Source organism: Chiloscyllium plagiosum, chromosome 2 (assembly GCF_004010195.1).
Source record: "Chiloscyllium plagiosum isolate BGI_BamShark_2017 chromosome 2, ASM401019v2, whole genome shotgun sequence".
Taxonomy (NCBI): Eukaryota; Metazoa; Chordata; class Chondrichthyes; order Orectolobiformes; family Hemiscylliidae; genus Chiloscyllium; species Chiloscyllium plagiosum.
Window position 1 is genome coordinate 8482950 of NC_057711.1, and position 24872 is coordinate 8507821.

Here is a 24872-nt window from a genome sequence, read left to right on the forward strand (position 1 = left end):
GACGAGGGAGTCACGGAGGGAGTGGTCATTTCGGAACGCTGATAGGGGAGGGGAGGGAAATATATCCTTGGTGGTGGGGTCCGTTTGGAGGTGGCGGAAATGACGGCGGATGATACACTGTATATGGAGGTTGGTGGGGTGGTAGGTGAGGACCAGTGGGGTTCAAGGGCGGAGGAGCGGGAAGTGGAGGAGATGCGGTGGAGGGCATCGCGACCACGTCTGGGGGTAAATTGTGGTCTTTGAAGAAGGAGGCCATCTGGGTTGTACGGTTTTGGAACTGGTCCTCCTGGGAGGAGATGCGGCGAAGACGAAGGAACTAGGAATATGGGATGGCGTTTTTACAGGGGGCAGGGTGGGAGGAGGTATAGTCTAGGTAGCTGTGGGAGTCGGTCGGTTTATAGTAAATGTCCGTATTGATTCGGTCGCCCAAGATAGAAATGGAGAGGTCTAGGAAGGGGAGATAAGAGTTGGGAGGTCATGTTGCAGCTGTACAGGACATCGGTTAGGCCACTTTCGGAATATTGTGTGCAATTCTGGTTTCCCTGGGTGTTGTAAAACTGGAAAGGGTTCAGAAAAGATTTACAAGGATGTTGCCAGGGTTAGAGGGTTTGAGTTGTAGGGAGAGGCTGAATAGAATGGGACAATTTCCCCTGGAGTGTTGGATCTTGAAGGGTGACCTTATAAAGGTTTATAAAATCATGAGGGGCATTGATAAGGTGGATAGACAAGGTCTTTTTCCTGGGGTGGGGGAGTCCAAAACTAGAGGGCATAGGTTTAAGGTGAGAGGGGAAAGATTTAAAAGGAACCTAAGGGGCAACATTTTCACCCAGAGAGTGGTGCGTGTATGGAATGGGCCAAATGCTGGCAAATGGGGCTAGAATTATTTTGGATATCTGGTCGGCATGGATGAGTTGGACTGAAGGGTCTGTGTCCATGCTGTACAGCTATATGACTCTGTCTGTTTATGCTGAATACTCAGTCACGTACAGCGCGGCATGGTGGCACAATGGTTAGCACTGCTGCCTCCCAGCGCCAGAGACTCGGGTTCAATTCCCGCCTCAGGCAACTGTCTCTGTGGAGTTTGCACATTCTCCCCGTGTCAGCGTGGGTTTCCTCCGGATGCTCCGGTTTCCTCCCACAGTCCAAAGATGTGCAGGTCAGGTGAATTGGCCATGCTAAATTGCCCGTAGCGTTAGGTGAAGGGGTAAATATAGGGGAACGGGTCTGGGTGGGTTGCTATTCGGAGGGTCGGTGTGGACTTGTTGGGCCGAAGGGCCTGTTTCCATACTGTAAGTAATCTAAAGTGTGATTCTTCATCTTGTACTTTCTGTTAGTGACCTGGAGACCACTCCCACCAGTGATTTCTTTCCTATACTATTCCTCATCTCCACCCGAACCGGGTCTATATCCTGATTGCTTAAACCAAGGTCATCCTTGATTAACACCCTCCACTTATACTGAGCTTTCTATTCTCCCAGAGTGTTAGACACTACTCAGTGTTCAGGACCTGGTCCAGATCATTCTGTGTCCACATCTTCATAATGGTTATTTCTCATCTCTATGTGCTCAGTCAGTTCAGTTACTTTATCGGGAATGCTGCACAGATTCAGAAACATAGCCTTTAGTTTTTGACGTTTTGTACTCTTTGTAACATCTCGCCTTGAATGTTGATATAACCTTTGGATTTTCTTTCTGTTCCTACCTGCTGGACTGCAGCCTTAATTTCCTAAAATATTATTTGGTTCACCTGCCCTGACTCTCCTCTCCAGCTCTCAGATTTGTCAGAGTCCATGTAACTGTCGATGCTGCAGAGGGGGGATGTTCACGCAGTGGGAGCAGGGTCTTTTTGGGGCTAAAGCTAAAGCGATTCTTGAAAAGCAAGAGGGTGAAACGTTTCGGCGGGGTGGGTGGAAATGTGAAGCAATCAGATCAGCCATTATTTTTCTGACTGCTGTCACAGGCTCAAGGGGCCAAGTGACCCTCTCCTGTTGTTTCTGATTCGTATGTCCCTGTGCATCCTTGACACCTTCTCCGGTCACACTGTCATGGAGTCATCCAACATGGAAACAGACCCCTCGATCCAACCAGTCCATGCCGAACATAATCCCAAACTAAACTAGTCCCATCTGCCTGCTCCTGGCCCATATCCCTCCAAACTTTTCCTATTCATGTCTCCATCCAAATGTCTTTTAAATATTTCAATTGTACCCACATCCATCACTTCCTTTGGAGGTTCATTCAACACACGAACCACCCTCTGTGTAAAAAAAAAAATGCCCCTCATTGTCTTTTTAAAATCTGGCCATTTGGCCCATTGAGTCCACACCGACCCTCCAAAAAGCATCCCAGCCCCTACAACCCTGCATTCCCCATGGCTAGCCCACCTAACATGGCCAATCCACCTGACTGTGGAGGCCAGTCCACCTTTGGACTATGGGAGGAAACCGGAGCAAACCCACGCAGACAATTTACAAACTCCACACAGACAGTCACCCAAGACTGGAATCGAACCTGGGTGTCTGGATATATGCGGCAGCAGCACTAACCACTGAGCCACTGTGCCACCCTAATGTCCCAACTCCTATACTCAAAGGTCTGAGCAATGAAGGTAAGCGTTCTTAACGCCCTCTGTGCTCTGGACGATTTCTGCTGTTCACCACCTTACCCCTTGGTGCCCAGTCCTCCCACTGACCAAGACCCTCAGCTCTGGAATTCACTCAATAAACCTCCTCTACCTCTCTATCTCTTCTCTTTCTTTAAGACGCTCCTGAAAATCAACTTTCGTTTCCAAAAGCTTTGGCCAATCGTTCGATTGTCTCTTCTACCTTTTGGCTGGGTTGTCAAATGTTGTCACATAACTTTCTTGCGAAGGGGTTTGGGCATATTTTACTCTTTCAAAAGGGTGTTATGAAATTAGAGGTGCTGTTGGAGTTTTCTTTGTGACAATCGGTCAATGTTGCAGCTGTGCTGGTAGGCCTTGTGAAACTGTCATGAAGTACAGGCCCGCATCCTACCCCCTGACCCCTCACAATCGAGCCCACCCCAGTAAGCTGAGGCACTCCAGGCACAATGGGAAACACAGCCAAACGTGCTGCTCCTTAATGTGGACACACTCACACCAGGTAGAGATAGGTAGGAGGACAAAGACAAGTCTGAAAGCTAACCTGGCATGAAGTCATCTGGAGAATAACAAGAGGAACAGAGAGATGTCACTGGATATCTCCTTTCATTGTCCGCGATACAGGATTGCATCAGCACACCTGGGATTGCTTCCTGTCACAGCACAGGGAAGGCCTTTCAGCCCATCGAGTCAGCTACATAGACAGACACATGAATGGGATAGGTATGAAGGGATATGGTCTAAATGTAGGCAAATGGGATCAGTTTAATTTGGGGTGGCATGAGTAAGTTGGGCTGAAGGGCCTGTTTCCACATTTTAAATCTCTATGACTGCGTGGGTCTGCACCAACCTATCCCACTTTCCAGCACTTAGCCCTAAGCCTTGAATGTTGTAACACTTCAAGCGTTCATCCAAGTACTTTTGAAAGGTTACCTAAACCCTCACTAAACCTCCTGTCCTTCACCTTAAAATTATGTCTCTTCATTATTGACCCTCTGACTAAGGGAACACTGTTTTCTATTCTCCCTGCCCCTTGTAATCTTATAGATTTCAGTTAGATCCCCTCCCAACCCTCTCAGCTCTATGAGCGCTAACCCTGCAAATGCAGAGAGGACAGACCTTGCGTAAGATCCACACAGGTATCACAGTTGACCTAAAATGAAAGAAACTACTTGGCATTTTTTGACAGGATGTCATGAAGTCTTTTACAGTTAATGAGGCATGGAAGTTAAGTCAGTGTTGGTGATGAAGGAATCCTGTATTATACACAGCAACTAATTCCTGTCAAGTTCCGGACAGACAAACAAAACACATCAGCTAAACTCACACAACAGCCTGAGAGTACACCAGTGCAAACAGAAAGAATATATATTGAACCCATGAACAGTGCATGTGAACTCTGAGGGGGGTGGTGGCAGCAGGACAGAAACATTCCAACAAAGAGACCATTCAGCCCCATGAGTCTGCTCTGCCGTTCAATGAGATCATCGCTGATCATATCCGTAACCTTAAATCCGCCTACGTTCAATAACATTTCAGCCCCACCCCTTGTTTACTAAGAATCTGTCTATTTCTTCCTTAAAGATACTCAAACATGCTGCTTCCTGAGGAATAGAAATGCAAAGAGTCACATCTTTCTTGGTGGTGTCCCAATAACACTCAACATGTTGGCAAAATCCAGGAGAGAGCAGCCCACTTGATCTGCCATCAACATTCAATCACTCAAGATGCCCAGCAGAAATTCACTACAGCCCCTTCCAAACCCACAAACACTGCCATCTAAAAGGACCAGGGCATAGACAGATGGGAACACCATCCCTGCAAATTCCTCTCCAAGCCACTCACCATCCTGAGTTGGAAATATATCACCGTTCCCTCAGTTACACTGGGTCAAAATCCTGGAGCATTTTCCCCCCAAGGGCATTGCGGGAGCACCAACACCTCAAAGATGTTCAAAAAGACAGCTGTCCACTGCCCTTCCCAGGAAAACTGGGCATGGGCAACAGGTGTTGGCAACACCAACAAATAAAATAAAAATCTCTTTCTTGGGAACCGTGACTTCTGTCACCAAGCTTGACAATAATGTGAAAACAGTTGGTGCAATAGTTCCCAGAAATGTTTAGATTTTCTTTCAACTCCACAACAAAGAGGATTAAAAACTTTGTGGATTTAATTTATCAGGAAGTGAGATTCTTCCTTTCTGCACTTCAGTTAAACCACAACCAAATCTTGGGGGAAGAGAGGCAACTTGCAGTAGACACAGTTGGTCAGAATGTTTACACGGGAATCGACGTTTCGGGCATAAGCCCTTCTTCAGGAAGTCCCTGGATGCTGCCTGATCTGCTGCGCTTTTCCAGCAACACATTTTCAGCTCTGATCTCCAGCATCTGCAGTCCTCACTTTCTCCTCCAGAATGTTTACGCACCATTCAGTTCAAAACCCTTTGTTGTGACCTGACTTTGTGATATTGGGTATTTATAACGGCAAAGTGAACACAAAGAGGCATCTAAGGGCTCAGTCAGTAGTGAGAGACAGACTGTAACTTTTACAACTGAAACAGAAATTGTTGGAAAAGCTCAGGAGGTCTGGCAGCATCTGTGGAGAGAAATCAGAGTTAATGTTTCGGGTCTGGTGACCTTTCCTCATTCACTCTGATTTCTCTCCACAGATGCTGCCAGACCTCCCAGTGACTTCAAAGATATTAACAGAGAAGGACAAAGGGCTGTGTAAACATGTTTAGCTCGGGTGCAGTTTGCTGTCGTTGTGGGTATGTTCGCTGAGCTGGGAAGTTGATTTGCAGACATTTCGTCCCCTGTCTAGGTGACACCTTCAGTGCTTTGGAGCCTCCTGTGAAACGCTGCTGTACTGTGTCTTTGGGAATTTATTTGGTTCCGTTCCTGCTCCATCTGGTTACCAGTTCCTGTTGTTCCTTGTTGAGGCTGGCCTATTGGTTCTAGGTCTATGTGTTGTTGATGGAGTCTGTGGATGATTGCCATGCTTCTAGAAATTCTCTGGCTCTCCTCTGTTTGGCTTGGCCTATGATTGTTGAGTTGTCCCAGTCGAATTTGTGGTCCTTGTAATCTCTGTGTTTCTACTAGGGACAGCTGGTCGTGGGGTTTAGGGGCTAGTTGGTGTTCGTGGATTGCTAGTTGTGTGCCTGTTTTCCCTGTATAGTATCTCATGCAGTCTTTGCGTGGAATCCTGTAAATTACCTTAGTCTTGCACACCATGGGTAGAGGGTCTTTTGTCCTGGTGAGTTGTTGTCTGAGTGTGGCTATCGGTTTATCCGAGTGGTCAGAGAAATCTAGCTGTTGGCTCTGACACTTTTTACATATAAGGTAGTGTGACTAGTGAGTTAGGTGGTGGCATGTCCCTGTCGTGTTGTATGTCTGTCAGGCATTTGCAGATAAGTTGCGGGGATATCCGTCCTTGGTGAATACGCTGCAGAGGTGTTCCTCTTCTTCCCTTGGTAGGCCGGGAGTGCTGCAGTGTGTTGTACGCCTTTTGAACAGGGTCCTAATGCAGCTTCTCTTGCGTGTGTTCGGGTGTTGCTGTTAGAATTCAGGACCTGGTCGGTGTGCGTGTGTGTGTGGCTTTTCTGCACACTTTTGTGCTGCATTCACCATTCTGTGGTCCTTGTACCATCACATTCAGGAATGGGAGTTGATTGTTGGTTTCCCCATCTCTCGTAAATCTGATCCCTGTGAGTATGGCGTCGATGATCTGGTGTGTGTTCTCGATTTCTGGTCTCTTAATGATTACAAAAGTGTCTTCCAAGTATCTGATCCTATACCCATGGTGTGCAAGACTAAGGTAATTTACAGGATTCTATGCAAAGACTGCACAAAACACTATACCAGGCAAACAGGCACACAACTAGCAATCCGCATCCACGAACACCATCTAGCCATTAAATCCCACGGCCAGCTGTCCCTAGTAGCCACACACACAAGGACCACAAATTCGACTGGGACATCATAATGATGATAGGTCAAGCTAAACATATGACAGCCATAGAATTTCTAAAAGCATGGCACTCAGTCATAGACTTCATCAACAAACACTTAGACCGAGACCCAATAGGCCGGCCTCTGCAACAAACTACCAGAACCGACAACCAGATGCAGCAGGAACGGAACCAAATAAATTCCCAAAGACACAGTACAGCAGCGTTTCACGGGAGGCTCCAAAGCCTCTGAAGGTGTCACCTAGACAGGGGACGAAATGTCTGCAAATCAACTTCCCAGCTCAGGGAACATACCCACAACGAAGAGAAGGTTGAAGAATGAAGGGAAATTACACTCAAATCAAATGAAGAAAGTGAAAGAAAGAGAGGCAAAACGACTCAAAAAAGAGAGTTAGCTAAAACAAAACCGTAAGATCTAAAACTTTGGATACTTTCAATAACAAATCACAACTTGAAGCAATGCGATGCCACTGATAACGCTGTTCACTGTCTTATTGGAAAGTGTCAGAATATTTGACCCAAAAGCAGGGCAGTAAAACAATTGCAAATATTCTCAAAAACAACACAGTTTCAAAAGAATTTTCTCAATGTTTTAAAATTCACTTCCAGGAGTTTGTATCAGGAATCATTTGTGATCTATGAGGACACGCAAAAATACTGGTCCAGGTGAGCTCCGTGAACTGGAGGCAGAACCAATGGAAGGAAGTTAGGACAGAAACTATGTGGCCAGACAAACAGAACAACTTCAGGTATAAAGCAAACTACAAGCAGAGGAGCTGCACACAGAGTGAAGGCCATCAGTGGACAGATGCAGACACAGAGACAAAGCTGACAGAGATCGAGGAGTAAATTTACTGCAGATGCTGGAATCTATACTGAAAACAAAATAATGCCAGAGATTGCAACGGGTCAGACAGCATCCATGGAGAGAAAGTAATGGAGTAATCCAGACTCAAAACTTTAGCTTGCTTTCTCTCCATGGATACTGCCTGACCTGCAGTGATCTCCAGGTATCCCCAGGGAAATAGGAATTCCCTTATGTGCAGAGAACAATTGAAGAAAGGAGAAATAAATCACAACTCAGTATTCCCTTTTGACAGAAAAGGAGATGGGAGATGCAAGCTAGTACGGGCGGCACGTTGGCTCAGTGGTTAGCACTACAGCCTCACAGCACCAGAGACCTGGGTTCAAGTCCTGCCTCAGGCGACTCTCTGTGTGGAGTTTGCACATTTTCCCCGTGTCTGCGTGGGTTTCCTTCGGGTGCTCCGGTTTCTTCCCACAATCCAAAAATGTCCAGGTTAGGTGAATTGGCCATGCTAAACTGCCCTTAGCGTTAGGTGAAGGGGTAATTGTAGGGAAATGGGTCTGGGTGGGTTGCGCTTCGGCGGGTCGGTGTGGACTTGTTGGGCCGAAGGGCCTGTTTCCACACTGTAACCTAATCTAATCTAAATCTAAGATCTAGAAAGCTGGATGTTTAGCCAGATTATGAATGGGGGTGGTACTGGTTGTTCAATTGAACGGGAACTCTGAAAAGCTACACCACCGAGAGGAGGGGTGATTTGTGGAAGTGGGTCTTATGCACGAAACTTTAAAACAAAAGCATTTGTTGGATAGAGCACCAGAGTTACCTTGCCTGAATACTGCTATGCAGTGTATCTATATATTGCCATTTCTGAGGGTAGTTAAGTGAATTCTTGTGGTTGTGTAAGTCATAACTTTGTTGTGTAGTCTATTTTAAGTGGCACTTAACTTTCTATTTGTAGTATCATTTGCTTGTAGGTTCATGTGTAATTTACTTTGATCCTGTTTGGTGTTAAAGTAAGTGTTGCATAAAAGCCTTGTTGGTATTTTCTTCTTTGGAGATCATTTGGTACGTTTGGTTTGCAGTTTCCCAACAGCTAATGAAACACAACGTTGATCCACATTGTTAACAATCAGCTCATCACGAGAGAGACACTTGCATTAATTAAAGTGTTTGCGGCTGATTTAATATGCAAATATAGACAGTGCTTAAAGGAGGAAGAGAAGCTACTGTTTGTCTAAAACAACCACAGAAGAATGTAAATGGAACTGGAAATTCTGGAGATTTATAACTCAACACTCTCTTAATGTATATCACTCCTCACCATTTCTTCACACCCTATGTCTGCCAGCTAATTTTCTCTTTAATAACAGTATGAGTTGTTATGATACTGTCAATTTTCTTGTAAGTTCCAGCCCAAGTAACAATGGTGGAATTATCATTGGTAGGGCAAGTGGCTTGTTATTAAAGAGAAGTGAACACTTTCACTGCATCTGGGGTTGCCAGGGAGCAGATGAAGAGCATAAGCATGGGAAGCAGCCCGATTTTGTTTTGGGATGCGACAATCCATTAAGCCATCAGGCCCTGATTACAAACCTTCCTGTATTTCATAGTTGAAGTGCTTCCATACATCGAGTTCAGGCAAGTTAATGTAAATGGTGAGACGTAAATGACAGAGAACTGCAGCAAACGTTCTGGATACAAGTCAAGTCCCAGGTCATGGGGTCGTGTGTGTCACACAAAGAGGCTCCAAGACATACTGAGTCCCTACACGGGGCCAGGATCCTTCCACCACAAGGTCAGGGATCTTCAGATACTCCAGAGGCACAGGCTTGTGACTTCCTTTGGGACTCATATTGCCATCAGTTCATTGACATTAGGAACTGCAATTCTCCCTGGATGCTTGAGAATGCCAAGCTCCAATAGAGGACCTTGATGAGTGATAGACTGGTCCTCCTCAAGAAGTTCATGACCATAGTCTGGAAGGATGCCAGTCTGCAGGAGGGTGTGTCCGACACCCAAATTCAAACTCCAATGGAGCTCTGTTCCTGATAAAACATCTGCAACATAACCTGGCTGTAACCAACGACCAGCGAGACAGGTGCAAATGGCACGGTGATGCTCACAATCCAAGCATTAGCACCTTCTCAACCACGTCATTGTCCACATAAGGTCCACTGCTGGACCACTGCCTTTCACCTGCCATCTCCACCATCCTGGGCCCCAAATAGTGGAGTGAGGGGCAACAGAAGCAATGACACAGGAAACGGGAACCTGAGAGGCAGCTCCTGTTTAATCACTGAGGCCCTTCCAGCACCCCCGGCAGTTACCATCTGCCCCTCGGTGCCTGGGTGATCATAAAGTGAAGGACAACAAATATCTGCCAACAGGTCCCAGAGTCCTGCTGCTAGGAAACAGCACAAATTGCTTCAACAAAACCAACTAAAGAGAAACTCAATCTCATCCGGCTCAGGCATAAAATCAGTTTGCTAACTGGAAATGCAGCCACAGCTTGAGAGAATTGTGGCAGTCTGACACCGATCTGAAGACAACATCACTGCATGAAAGCCACCCCATGGAGAACACGTGCTGGGGAGAAAGAACACAAGAGAGCCAACAATTTTTCAGAACCATCAAGACAGTCTGTGGCCTAAGCTGACAGCCAATGTGGGGAACTCATTGGCTGCTCACGGTAGCTCACGGTAGCTGCTCATAACATAACCCAAGATCAAATTGAATGGTGGAACAGGCTCAAAAGGGCCAAATGGCCTCTGTCCATTCCTATGTTCACATAAACAACAAACAGACACCTGCTCGCAAAAGCTCCTCATCTGACTTGCTGCTGCAAAACCCGGCTGGATGACGCACTGAAGTAACGCTGCTACATAAATGCCAGTTGTTGTTGTAAGTTAATGACGCGAAATGCAGAAATACATAAATGCAGATATTGCATTTCTCGTCCCCAACGTACCCACCCTCCCTGACGCCAATTTCCACCCTGTCCTTGCCACCTTCCTGTGGAAATCTGTAGTGTAGGCAAAACGAATGATGTCAATACACAGGCACACGTACAGACACACACACAGATACGCATACACACACAGACACAATCACACATACACAGACACACACAGATATGCATACACACAGACACATGCACACAGACACACACAGATACGCATACACACACAGACACATGCACACAGACACACATAGATACGCATACACACACAGACACAATCACACATACACAGACACACACAGATACGCATACACACACACACATGCACACAGACACACACACAGATATGCAACAGACACACAGGCAGATACGCATACACACATACACAGACACATGCATATGTACACAGACACACACAGATACGCATACACACACACAGATATGCATACACACACAGACGCACACACACAGATACGCATACACACACACAGATATGCATACACACACAGACGCACACACACAGATACGCATACACACACACAGATATGCATACACACACAGACGCACACACACAGATACGCATACACACACACAGATATGCATACACACACAGACGCACACACACAGATACGCATACACACACACAGATATGCATACACACACAGACGCACACACACAGATACGCATACACACACACAGATATGCATACACACACAGACGCACACACACAGATACGCATACACACACACAGATATGCATACACACACAGACGCACACACACAGATACGCATACACACACACAGATATGCATACACACACAGACGCACACACACAGATACGCATACACACACACAGATATGCATACACACACAGACGCACACACACAGATACGCATACACACACACAGATATGCATACACACACAGACGCACACACACAGATACGCATACACACACACACAGATACACATACACACACAAACACACGCACACATAGACAGACACATGCACATACACAATTTTTCTCACACCCATGCAGAGCTTCTCTCTCTCACACGCACATACACGCAGTTTCTCTCACACATACAGCCTCTCTCTCTCTCACTCACACACACACTCACACAGTCTCTCTTACACTCACACAGACTCTCTCTCTCTCTCTCTCTCACACACACACACACACACACAGAAATAAAAGCCACTCTTTGATCAGTTGAGACAGGAGCCAGAGGCAATACCAAAAGCTGTGGAACCACGTCTTAGCGAGGAGGAGAGAAGAGGTTTGTCACATCGACATTATAATTCAATCTGTCAAGTGCATCAAGAGAGTATCAGAGGTAAATCCAAGATAATGGGAACCACATTGTGAGTTCAAGGGTTGGACAACACAAATGCTTTTTGATTCAGTACAGACCTGTCTGCATAGTTGAGGGTGATGCGATGACTAATGGTGTTCGCTGGCTGTGTAAACACAATGTCTGCAGACAATCCTTGAACATTGTTACGGTCTACATTAAAGGCAGGGTCTGGAGAGTTAACACAGTCATTTGAAAGGGCTGGGGGTAAGGTGCGGAGGAAAGGTGGATCACTTTACACATGGAATTCTCACGGAACAAAAACTCCTTCGGGGCACAGCTTCTCAAAGTTGGCGACACTGGGGAGGAATTTAGACACTTTGGGGTCCACAGAGATTCTTTTTAAGTGCCTGTAGGAGTGGGGAGGCAGTCTGCAGAATAGTGTCAAAATGTTTCCTGAACATTGAAACAGCAGGAGGAGTTAAGAGCTCGGAGCAGGGAGTACACGCTAACCACTGCGTTGACAATGCAGGCAGTGAGGAACTGCAGATGCTGGAAGCCAGAGTCAACAGATGTGAGGCTGGAAAAGCACGGCAGGTCAGACAGCATCCGAGGAGCAGGAAAGTCAACGTTTCAGCCCATTTTCCTACTCCTCGGATACTGTCTAATCTAATGGTGCTTTTCCAGCCTCACATCTATTGACATTGGCAAAACAGATGTGGCTGTCTGTCTTATATACAAGGGATTCAATTTATACAGGAGCAGGATTACAGCGGTGCTGGAAATGCACAGCAGGTCAGGCAGCATCCGAGGAGCAGGAGAATCGGTGTTTCGGGCAGGAGCCCTCATTCCAGCACCACTCTAATCTTGACTCTAATCTCCAGCATCTGCAGTCCTCACTTTTCACCAAGTTCAATCTATACAGGCAGATGTATCTATGCAATAAATATATACACAAATTGTGTACAGATGCCCCTGGGTGAAACAGGTCTATTCACCTCACTGACACTTGGACAAACTGCTTCCTCAAAAACATTACTAAAACGGGAGTATGTTTCAGGATTAAGGGTCGAAATTTCGAAGGGCTCTGTGGTAACTCCTTTTGTGAAAGGGGTCCTTGCCACTGAACAAGGTTTGCACAGCACTGCTGTAACTCACTGGGGGGGGGGGGGGGAAATGGTATCTCAACGGAGTCAGAGCCCACCTCTCCCTCCCTGACTCCAGCACTCCCTTCGCCATTTCTCTGTGGAATTCTGCACTGAGTGGCTCTCCAATACTCTTCACATGTCAGGCATAGCGTGCATTACAGAATGGGTGCAGCTCCAACAGCACTCTAGACCTTCCAGGGAAAAAAAGCACTCCCTTTCATCAGAGTCCTACCTACACCCTCCGCTACCAAGGCTCAATACCAACGAGCTTCTGTAAGATGCACATGCAGTAACTCACCAAGACTCCTCCCACAGCACCTTCCAATCTTACAACCACTTAGTTCCCACTCACTCACAGGATGTGGATATCGCTGGCTGGGCCAACGTTCCCAGTGTCAACCACATTGCTGTGTGTCTGGAGTCACATGCAGGCCACGCCGAGGTAAGGATGGTAGATTCCAGATGGGTGTTCCTGACAAGTGGTTTCTTGGTCGACCAATAGATGCTTAATTCCAGAGTCCAAATTCCATTATCCACCAAGGGATTTGAACCCAGGTCCCCAGAACATTATTGTATTACTTGGAAGAGAGCACAAGATCACAGAGGGCTGTACAACTCACAATCATAGAATGGCTGCAATGCAGAATGAGGCCATTCAGCCCTCCCCTTTAGTGGTAACAATACAATCTCTCTCCACTGGTCAGTACAACCCACATCCTAATGGAACATAGAGTGGAACAGAGTAGTCATTTATTGTCACTTGTATTTTTTACAAACAAAACAGTGAGAAGTGTTGAAGATGCCATACCATGGCGCCTATATTAATGACAGAAGGCATAGATAAGAAAAAAAATCACTAAGACAAAGCCCATCTTCGTTCAGTTCACGGCTCCTGGGTTCGGGAAAAGACAGTATGACTGACACGCCAGGCCGCTGGGATCCAGGGCAGAAGCTGCCACAAGGACCAATCTCGTCACTGATCCCGGGAAGGAGGACATTGCAAAAGCTGCCCAATGAAACTCCGACTAGCCGGATACAGGACTGAAACTGCCTCAATGCTGCTGGCCTCTGCTGATGGAGCAGCCAATAGCAGGTCCCCGTGCTCGCCCCTCCACCAGCCCCCTCCTCAACGCAGAGTCCCGCACTGGACTCACCGGTAGCTGGTGAGTAATATAAATATTTTTGATTAATATTGGGCAACATAAGCAGTAGGCCATCACCTTCATTGAGAAAGGAGAAGGGGCAGCAGACATATGGGAATGCCACCACATGCATGTTCCCCTTCAAGCTACACACCATCCTGACTTAGAAATACGTTGCTGTTCCTTTCGTGTCACTGGGTCAAAATCCTGGAATTCCCTCCTTATTCCTAACCACAACTCTATTCCCAAAATTGTCCCTCTACCAAATGCATGGATGTGGTTCAAGAAGGCAGCTCATCCCTACCTTCAGATTTGGAACTAGGAACAGGCGGCACAGTGGCTCAGTGATTAGCACTGCTGCCTCACAGCGCCAGGGTCCTGGGTTCAATTCCAGCCTTGGCCGACTGTCTGTGTGGAGTTTGCACGTTCTCCCTGTGTCTGCACGGGTTTCCTCCGGGTGCTCCGACTTCCTCCCGCAGTTCAAAGATGTGCAGGTTAGGTGAATTGGCTATGTTGAGTTATCCATAGTGTCCAAGAATGTGTAGGTTAGGTGCATTAGTCAGGGCTAATATACAGTAATAGAGTAGGGGGATGGGTCTGGGTGGGATACTCTTTGGAGGGTCAGTGTGGATGTCTTGGGCCAAATGGCCTATTTCCACACTGAAGGGATTCTATGATGAAATACTGAACTTGCTAGCAACACTTAGTTTCCAAAGACTGATTTAAAACAGAGTTACCAGATCTCCCTCCACCTTTGCCAGGCCACTCATCTCTTGCCTTTACACAGTGGTGAAAGAATCAATGCAGGTGGAAACTACTTACCAGAGTGGGAGTCTTTTGGTCCTTTTTGAAATAAAATGGGGAAGATAGGGTATGAGGGGAACAGTGAGGGATAGACTCTCTGTATCACCAGGAAAAAAAAATAACGGACTCATTTTCTCTCGATTTTCTTCGACCTGGATTCTAACTGTTAAAGCTGTAAGCTAACTTAGCAACAACTACCTGCATTCATATAGCGCCTTCCACATCGCAAAACGCGCTTCACAGGATGGTTGTGAAATACGATTTGTTGTTGAGTCACAGAAGGAAGTATCAGGACAGATAAGCCAATGTTTTACTGGTATTTACTGGCAGGAAATTCCCAAGTGCAGTGACTTCATCATTGATAGGGCTTAAACTTTAACAAGCACAGAATTTGCTGAGTTTGTTTTTGTCATCTTGGAGATACAGAACACAGTGAGCACTGCTGTACTTTGGTAAAACAGCACACTGTGCTAAACACTATAATGTTTCAGTCCTTCAACCACCTAGTGTCTCCGTGTAACCCGGTATCGGTCTCTCTAACGCACTCAACCTGTTCACTACCATGAAGCTCCTGTACCTCACATTCCAAAAAAAAGTAAGGAACAAAATACTGCTCCATGGCCCTGACCCTGAATACCTACTGCCTGCTACTTGCACAGATTCACATATTGCAAATACTTCCTGGCCTTAAAGGGATGCACATCTCCCAATGTGGTAGACCCCAGGTCGGTGTCTTTGTCAGTAAGTATGCTGGTAGCCGGTGAGTCCAGTGTTGGACTCTGCGTTGAGGAGGCGGAGGGGCGAGCACAGGGACCTGCTATTGGCTGCTCCATCAGCAGAGGCCAGCAGCGTTGAGGCAGTTTCAGCCCTGTATCCGGCTAGTCGGAGTTCCGTTGGGAGGCTTTTGCAATGTCCTCCTTCCCGGGATCAGTGATGAGATTGGTCCTTGTGGCTGCTTCTGCCCTGGATCCCAGTGGCCTGGCGTGTCGGTCATACTGTCTTTTCCCAAACCCAAGAGCCATGAACTGAACGAAGATGGGCTTTGTCTTAATGGTCTTTTTGTATCTCCTGCCATTAATATAGGTGCCCTGGTATGGCATCTTCAATGCTTCTCACTGTTTTGTTTGTAAGAAATACAAGTGACAATAAATAACTACTCTGTTCCACTCTACGTTTCATTAGGATGTGGGTTGTACTGACCCCCAGTGGAGAGAGATTGTATTGTTACCACTAAAGGGGAGGGCTGAATGGCCTCATTCTTCACTGCAGCCTTCTATGATTTAACGTCTGTGATGCCCTCGAGTTGTACAGCCCTCTGAGATCTCGTGCTGCCTTCCAAATCTGAACCCTAACCCTCACCACTCCATTGGCCTTCAGTTCAGGAACTCCTCTTTCAGCTCTTTGGTGAGGTAGATAATTTAAGGTGGTGATGGAGGAGGACGAATTATTTCCCTCAGGGCGTGGTAAATTTTTGGGATTCCGTACCTCAGAGGGCTGTGCACACTCAATCCAGAGACTAACACCGTTAGGGAATAGGACACCCAATCCAGAGGCTAACACCATTAGGGAATAGGGCACTCAAACCGGAGGCTAACACCATTAGGGAATAGGACACTCAATCCGGAGACTAACACCATTAGGGAATAGGACACTCAATCCAGAAGCTAACACCATTAGGGAATAGGACACCTAATCCGAAGTCTAACGCCATTAGGGAATAGGACACTCAAACCGGAGACTAACACCATTAGGGAATAGTACACTCAATCTGGAGACTAAAATCATTAGGGAATAGGACACTCAATCCAGAAGCTAACACCATTAGGGGATAGGGCACTCAGTTTGGAGTCTAACACCATTAGGGGATAGGGCACTCAGTTTGGAGGCTAACACCATTAGAGGATAGGACACTCAGTTTGGAGTCTAACGCCATTAGGGGATAGGACATTCAGTTTGGAGGCTAACACCATTAGGGGATAAGACGTTAGAGTGGCAATGAGTTAATAGGCCGGGGAGATGGGGGGGGGGGGGGGGGGTAGGTGGCAGGCTGCATGGCCTATTCCTGTTCCTACGTCCATACAATTTGGATCACTAGACCTGAGGAAGTGGTAGCACAATGGACAAGTGATGATTGTCACTGGACTACTGATCCAGAAACCCAGTGTAATGTTTTGGTGAATGTGTGTTCAAATCTCATCATGGCAGATGGCGACACTTTTATTCAATAATTAAAGGGGAGCAGTGGCCTGTTAATCTAGAGACCCAAATAACATTCTGGACACCCTGGTTCCAACTCCACCACAGCAGATAGCAGAATTTGAATTCAATTAAAAATTTGGGATTAAGAGTCTAATGATGGCTGATGGCCAGAAAAACCCATCTGGTTCACGAATACCCTTTGGGGAAGGAAATCTGGCCTACATGTGACTCCAGACTCACAGGAATGTGGTTGATTCTTATCTGCCCTCTGAAGTGGTCTGGAGCCCTGCTTAAGGGTAATTAGGGATGGGCAGCCAATGCCAGGCTTGCCAGTGATGCTGACATCCCATACACAAATTAAGAACTGTTTGGTGTCAAATTTTGTCCACAAAACATTGCAGCAATGCACCTTGGGATGTTTTAATGTCATCAAAGATGCTGCACCATTGTAGGTTCATCATCTCTCTTTGTGGCTTCTTCCTCACACATTTCCATGTCAGTCTTCCTGGTATCTCCAGGAGCCTGGGATTTATAGAATACAGCTTGCCATGGTGGCTCAGTGGTTAGCACTGCTACCTCTCAGCGCCAGGGACCTGGGTTCATTCCAGCCTCGGGCGACTGTGTGGAGTTTGCACATTTTCCCTGTGTCTGCGTGGGCTTCCTCCAGGTGCTCTGGTTTCCTCCCACAATCCAAAGATGTGCAGGTTAGGTGGACCGGCCATGGGAAATGCAAGGTTACAGGGATAGGATGAGATGCTGTTTGGACAGTTGATATGGACTCAATGGGCTGAACGGCCTGCTTCCACACTATAGGGATTCTATGAACCCATTCCCCGAAAACAAAGCAATCAAACTTTGGAGGATACACGATACCTTTAAGCGGGTTGCTCAGAATGGAGAACACATTGGGATGATCTTAAAGCAGTAAGCGTGCATTTATCAGACTGTTCCTGAGCAGCACAGGGTTGAAAAACTGTCACCCACCTTCAATATAGACCTCCGCGGATGTAGTGTCTGAACCGAAGCAGTTGGTTGCTGTGCAGGTGTAGCGCCCAGTGTCGTCCTCAAAGGCTTCAGCAATAGCTAAAGTATAGAGATCACCATCCTGGGATACCTGGATGTCTGGGGAATTCTCCAACTCCTTTCCCTCACAGGACCATCTGTGGATTTAGGCAAATAGAGATGGAGAAAATTACATCTGCCTTCCGATTAGATTTTGAAAGCTTGCAGTCAGGAAGAGAAAAGCAACTTGAAAGTGAAAGCTATCCCTAGTCGGAGGGTGAACAGCTCTTGGAGAGGCCACTGTGAAACCCTCAAATGTACGGGGCGAGTTAATTCGACAACCTACATGGGGCAAATGGCAACGTAAAGGAAACTTCAGGCTCACCCTCCTAACAGAACAGAGATCTATAGCGTACTTCACCAGACACACCCTTCTGAATATTGACAATATACACATTTTCTTTATGATAATGAGGGTTGAACTGAAACTGAAGACAACTTATCTGGGCGGTTCCTTAAAAAAAAAACTGGATAGTAATTAAAAGGAGAGTGGCAGTCTCCGATTGCAATCAGAGCACAGGAAAAACGGGGTGATTAGATAATAGACATAGCAAAGTACAGTATAGAGCAATGCTATTAGTTGGCAATGAGTGTAATCAGTGCACACTAGGAGCCAGTGCCACGGCTTAATGCTAGCATCCACATTTTTTCAGTGGGAGGGGTTGACCTGCTCGCTCTCTGACAGTTCTGAGAAACTCAAACTCTCAATGAGAAACGATTCTGTGTCCAGACTTTTCTTCTTGTAAGCTCTGAATCTGCCTGCCAAAGTTCAGTCTCGTTTGACCTGGTTTGCAAGGAGCTGAGATTTCGGACTCCTGCCAATCAGTACTGAGTTAGCGCTGGAGGCCATCAGCTAATCCGCCAAAATCCTTGTGGTGCTCGATTGCTCTGTGTCTGATAATGAGGGTCTGATTATGTGATTGATTGGTTGATTGGTTTAGCCTGGGTGTAGACTCCGAGCAAAATAACAGACATGGCAGAAACTGTTTAAAACGTTTGTGTCACCTACAAATTTTTCAGTCTTGCCTCCCAAATTTAAGTCTAGTAAGCAGCAGGGTACCCAACACTGAACACTGTGGAACACAACTGGAAACCACTTTCTATTTGCTAAAATACCCGTTATCCTTTGTTTTTTGTCACTTGGCCAATTCTAGATCCAAACCATCCCCTATATCCTAAATTTCTACCTAGCCTTCCATGTGAGACTTTGTCAAACACATTCTCAAACTACACAGAGACAATATGCACTGCACTGCCCTCTTCAATTCTTCTTCTTATTTCCTCAAATCTATGCTAGTCAGAAACAACTTTATAGGAACTGGAGGAGGCCATTCAGCTCCTTGAGCCTGTTCCACCATTCAATAAAATCATGGCTGTTCTGTGACCTAACTCCATATAACTGCCTTTTGCCCCATATCCCGCATGCCTTTAACAAAACTTGATCTCAGATTTAAAATTAATACCTGTTCCAGCAATAGCCTCCCTTAACAAAACCATGCTGACTGTTCCTGATTAATCTGCCCCTCCCTTTCCTATCTCTCCAAGTTGATTCTAATAATTTGCCTACCAGCCAAGTCAGGATGACCAGCCTTTAGTTATTTAATGCATTCTTGCTTGATTTGATTTGATTTGACTTATTATTGTCACATGTAGCTAAGTACACTGAAAAGTTCTGTTTTGCATGCAGTACAGTCAGTTCTGCTATAACAGGGTAGTTCCATTCTTGTGCTATCCCGTGCTGTAAGAAAATCGCGTAATAACAGCACCATATAAACTAATGGAACAGAATCACATTATAACCAATTAATGATGTAAAAGTCATGCTATAGAAAGAGTGTTTCCAATTCGTTAACTGTGTTATCGTGAACTTGCAGCAATGAAACACACATTAAATATTATATCTGTACAGACAGATCGTTCCATACAAAGTGTATTAGGGTAACGGAACAGAGCGAGGAATACAATGTTACCGTTGTGGAGAAGGTGCACAGACAGCGAGGTCAACAGTAAATTTAAAATTTGACAGGTCCATTCAGAATGTATCCGTACATTTACACTAACTTTTATAACTTCTGCCCGACAGAAGAGGGTGACAGAGAGTACAACTGGGGTGGGAGGGTTTTTTGATGATATTGGTTGCTTTCCTGAAGCAGCAGAAAGTAGAGATGGTGCCCTTTTTAAAAACCGGTACAACATTTGCAGACCTTCAATCTTACTGAGGGTTGATAAATTATCTTCAAAAGCATCTGCTAATTCTTTCCTGGTTTCCTTTAGCAGCCCTAGGAGACAGTCCACCTGCACCTGGTTATTTTTCCAAATGAAAGGATGCTAGCTCCTGCAATATTTGCTATCACCTTGTGCTTATTTTATCATAGAGAGCAAAGGTTCTTATTCAATACATTGTTGACAGTCATTTCTACTGAGTTGGCCAATGCTTCTCCGCCATAACCCAATAAAAGATATTGGCACAGCGGTAGTTTCAGTTGTGCTTGTTAGCTAAAGGTCCAGACTAATCTCCTGAGAATGTGCAAATCCCACCAGCACAGCTGGTAGAATTGAATCAATTTGGAATCGAAATTCATTCTCAGTAATGGTGAAACGGTCATTGATTGTTGTGAGGAAAAGCCCCATTTGGTTCCCTAATGCCCTTTTGGGGAAGTTCGTCTGACATGGTGTGGTCAGTACAAAACTCCAAACCCACAATGTGGTTAACCCTTCACTACCCTCTGATATGGCTGAGCAAGTTGAGGGCTCCAAGAAAACACGAGTCAGAGAATTGTTTACCTCCTCAGCCCTTCCTCTGCTACACTTTCCAAACCCACAATCTCTGTCATCACGAAGGCAACGGGGAAGCAGTTACTCAGGAGCACCATTACCCTGCAAATTGCCCTCCAAGCCTCACACACCATCCTGCCTTGGAAATATATCGCCGTCCCTTCACAGTCGCTGGGTCAAAATCCTGGAATTCCCTCCCTCAGGACATTGTGGGTCTACCCACAGCACAGGGACTGCAAGAGCTCAAGAAGGCAGCCCACCCCCACCTTCTCAAAGGGCAACTAGGGACGGCCAATAAATACTGGACCAGCCAGTGATACAGATCCCTGAATGAACAAAAGCTAAATTATGTAGAGACTACAAAACTTTACAAAATGTTTACAAAATTTCAATTGTGAGCGAACAACAATTACTACCCTCCTTTTGTATTCTACACCTCATCCAATAAGGGAAAACATTCCATATTCTTTCTTTAGATTAGACTAGATTCCCTACAGTGTGGAAGCATGCCTTTCTGCTCAACCAGTCCATACCGACCCTCCGAAGAGTAACCTACCCAGACCCATTCCCCCTTTGACTAATGCACCTAACACTATGGGCAATTTAGTGGCTAATTCACCTGACCTGCACATCTTTGGTCTGTGGGAGGAAACCGGAGCACCCGGAGGAAACCCATGCAGACACGGGGAGAATATGCAAACTCCACACAGACAGTTGCCCAACGCTGGAATTGAATCAGGGACCCTGGTGAGGCAGCAATGCTAACTGCTGAGCCACCGTGCCGCCATTATCACCATCTCTTCCTGTCCTACCATCTTCAATGACCTACGAACATGAACTCCAAGCTCTCTCACCACCTCTCCCCCTCTGTAAGGACATTGTGATCCACCTACAGCACACAGACTGCAGCAGATCCACCTGCAGCAGTTCAAGAAAGCAGCTTACCAACACCTTCTCGAGGGCTTAACCTCGATCAGAGGATTAGATAGGGTAGACAGTGAAAGTCTTTTTGCTAGGATGATGACGTCAGTGTGTACAAGGGCACATAACTACAAATTGAGGGGTGATAGATTTAAGACAGATGTCAGAGGCAGGTTGTTTACGCAGAGAGTGGTAAGGGCGTGGAATGCCCTACCTGCTAATGTAGTCAACTCAGCCACATTAGGAAGATTTAAGCAATCCTTCGATAAGCACATGGATGCTTTTGGGATAGTGTAAGGGGACGAGCTGAGAACAGTTCACAACTCGGCGCAACATCTAAGGCCGAAGGGCCTGTTCTGCGCTGTATCGTTCTATGTTCTAACTGGGGACGGGCAATAAATGCTGGACTCATCAGTGCTGCCTCTGTGCTTGAAGAAATAGCTAAAGGAGTAAAAATGACACAGCTGTCGAACCAAAGCGTGGTTTCTGTGCCACAGCAGGTGGTGTTCAATTGGATGGACCAGCAGGATGCACACGATTGGTTGCTGAGACGGATGCTGCCATGGAGACGTTGTGTGGATTCAATCCGAGTCTTGAAATCTAAATTGGATTAGTCGTTGAGGAAGAATGAAGCTATGGGCATAAAAGCAATGGGAAATGAGGCTAATTCCACTGACCTTTCAATGATCCAGTACAGGCACAATGGGCTGAAGGGTGGTAGTGCACAATGGGGTGGTAGTGTGGATGTGCAGAGGGATCTTGGAGTCCATGTACATAGATCCCTGAAAGTTGCCACCCAGGTTAACAGTGCTGTTAAGAAGGCACAAGGTGTGTTAGATTTTATTGGTAGGGATTGAGTTCCGGAGCCATGATGTCATGCTGCAATTGTACAAAACACTAGTGCGGCCACACTTGGAATATTGTGTATAGTTCTGGTCGTCCCATTACAGGAATGATGTGGAAACATTGGAAAAGGTGCAGAGGAGATTTACCAGGATGTTGCCTGGTCTGGAGCGAAGGTCTTATGAGGAAAGGCTGAGGGACTTGGGTCTGTTCTCATTAGAAAGAAGAAGGCTAAGAGGGAATTTGATAGAGACATACAAGATGATCAGAGGATTAGATAGGGTAGACAATGTGAGTCTTTTTCCTAGGTTGATGACGTTGGCTTGTACAAAGGGGCATAGCTGCAAATTGAGGGGTGATAGATTTAAGACTGATGTCAAGTTCTTCACTCAGAGGGTGGTAAGGGCATAGAATGCCCTGCCTGCCAACGTAGTTGACTCAGCCACATTAGGGGCATTTAAAGAGTCTTTGGATAAGCATATGGAAAATGATGGGATAATGTAGGGGGATGGGCTTAGATAAGTTCACAGGTCGGCGCAACATCGAGGGCCGAAGGGCCTGTTCTGCACTGTGTTCTAAGGACCCATCTCCATGCTATGATTCTGTGGCTTGCAACTCATTCAAGTGTTGGCATAGAGGTATAACATGTGGGTATTAGTGTTGTTGTGCCAAGTGTCTTATTTACTCTTTGACAATCCTGACCTTGACATGTACATGAGGGGAAAGAAAAACCAACATTAGGTTCAGTAACTGTTCCAAAGATGGCATCGTAAGGGCTTGGCACTGTTTTTCAAATGAAAATCATGAGAATTCCTACACTCCATTCAGTAATTTTAAAAAAAAATCACCTATTTTGCTAATCTACCTGCTCAGAGATGTTATTCCACAGCTCTGGAGCAGGTGGGACTTGAACTCAGACCTCCCAGTCCAAGGGAGACTGCGCCACAACAGGATGCCCCCCCATGCTCCACTCTGTTTAATTAATGCCTCGTTAAGGAAACTGCATTCTCCGAATTCACATCTTTTGTGGCTTCAAATCTATCGCTTGTTAAGGAGAGAGAGAAAAAGCAGGTGTTGCCTTGTTTTCAAAATCAACGAAGGAATGTCAGACGATCCACTGGCTGTCAACGTTGTGCCTGAGGGTTACGAAACCTCCAGGAATGCTCTGGAATCTCCAGGAGCTGGAGTTTTAATTTCCCGGGCAACCACAAAGAGCAAAGACCCATGAGAAAGATCTATCACAGACAATTGTGCTTTCTTCCCTGATTCCTAGAGATTGAACACTTTGATTCATAAATAGATGGGAAGTCTGATTGACAAGTTGACTTTGTTCCCCTGGGAGAGAAGACAGCAAAGAGGGTTTCAAAATCATGAGTGGGCTGGATAGAGTGGATCGGGAGAAGTTGTTCCTACTTGTAAAAGGAACAAGGGCACAGATGATGTGCTGACAAAGCAAATGTGATGAGAGAATTTTTTTTCACGTACAGCGAGTAGTTAGGGTAAGGAATGCTCTGCTTGGAACAGTGGTGATATGTGCAGTGACAGAAATAGGAGGTTGGCACCAGATAATGAGGCTCATATAAGGCACAATGGGCAGAGTGACCTCCTGCTGTGCCATAGGCAAAAGTGAGGACTGCAGATGCTGGAAACCAAAGTCTAGATTAGAGTGGTGCTGGAAAAGCACAGCAGGTCAGGCGGCATCCGAGGAGCAGGAAAATCGACGTTTTGGGCTAAAGCCCTTCATCAGGAATGGAGGCAGGGAGCCTCCAGGGTGGAGAGATAAATGGGGGGGGTGGGTGGGGCTGGGGAAAAGGTAGCAAAGAGTTACTCCTTCTGTGCCATAACAGTTCTGGGATAAAGCAGAAGAATTGTGTTGGACTGAGAATGAAGAATCATCCAATCAGGTTGGAGAAAGGGCAAGCCATTCACAGCAAAGTGGGGCAGGGCAGTCAGAGGTCAAAAACCATGGGCCAAAATCTCCAGTAACTGCTTTCAACCAGAGATGGGAAACAGGTTGTGCCTCAGTCCAGCGGATTAATTACCAGTATTCCGATACTCTCCCAACACTCTTACCAATTTTTATAGATACACCATAGAAAGCATCCTATTTGGATATATCACAGCGTGGTATGGCAACTCCTCTTCCCAAGACAGCAAGAAACTACGGAGAGAGTCATGAACACAGTCCAGTCCATCAAACAAATACTCTCTACCACCTCCTTCCATTGAGCATAAAAGTTTGAAAACACGTACGAAAAGATTCAAGAACAGCTTCTTCCTCCCTGTTATCAGACTTGTCAATGGACCTCTCAAATGCTAATTCTGATCTCACTC

At 46.1% G+C, this 24872-nt stretch overlaps 1 protein-coding gene across 1 annotated transcript in view; it reads right to left on the reverse strand.

The window, feature by feature from the left end:
- Positions 1-24872, reverse strand: part of palld (palladin, cytoskeletal associated protein) — a 462346-nt gene that overhangs the window by 252275 nt on the left and 185199 nt on the right. Inside the window, exon 3 of the mRNA XM_043674519.1 lies at positions 17922-18097. Within this exon, the coding sequence (XP_043530454.1) occupies positions 17922-18097 (176 nt within the window). The remainder of the gene's footprint in view (positions 1-17921; positions 18098-24872) is intronic.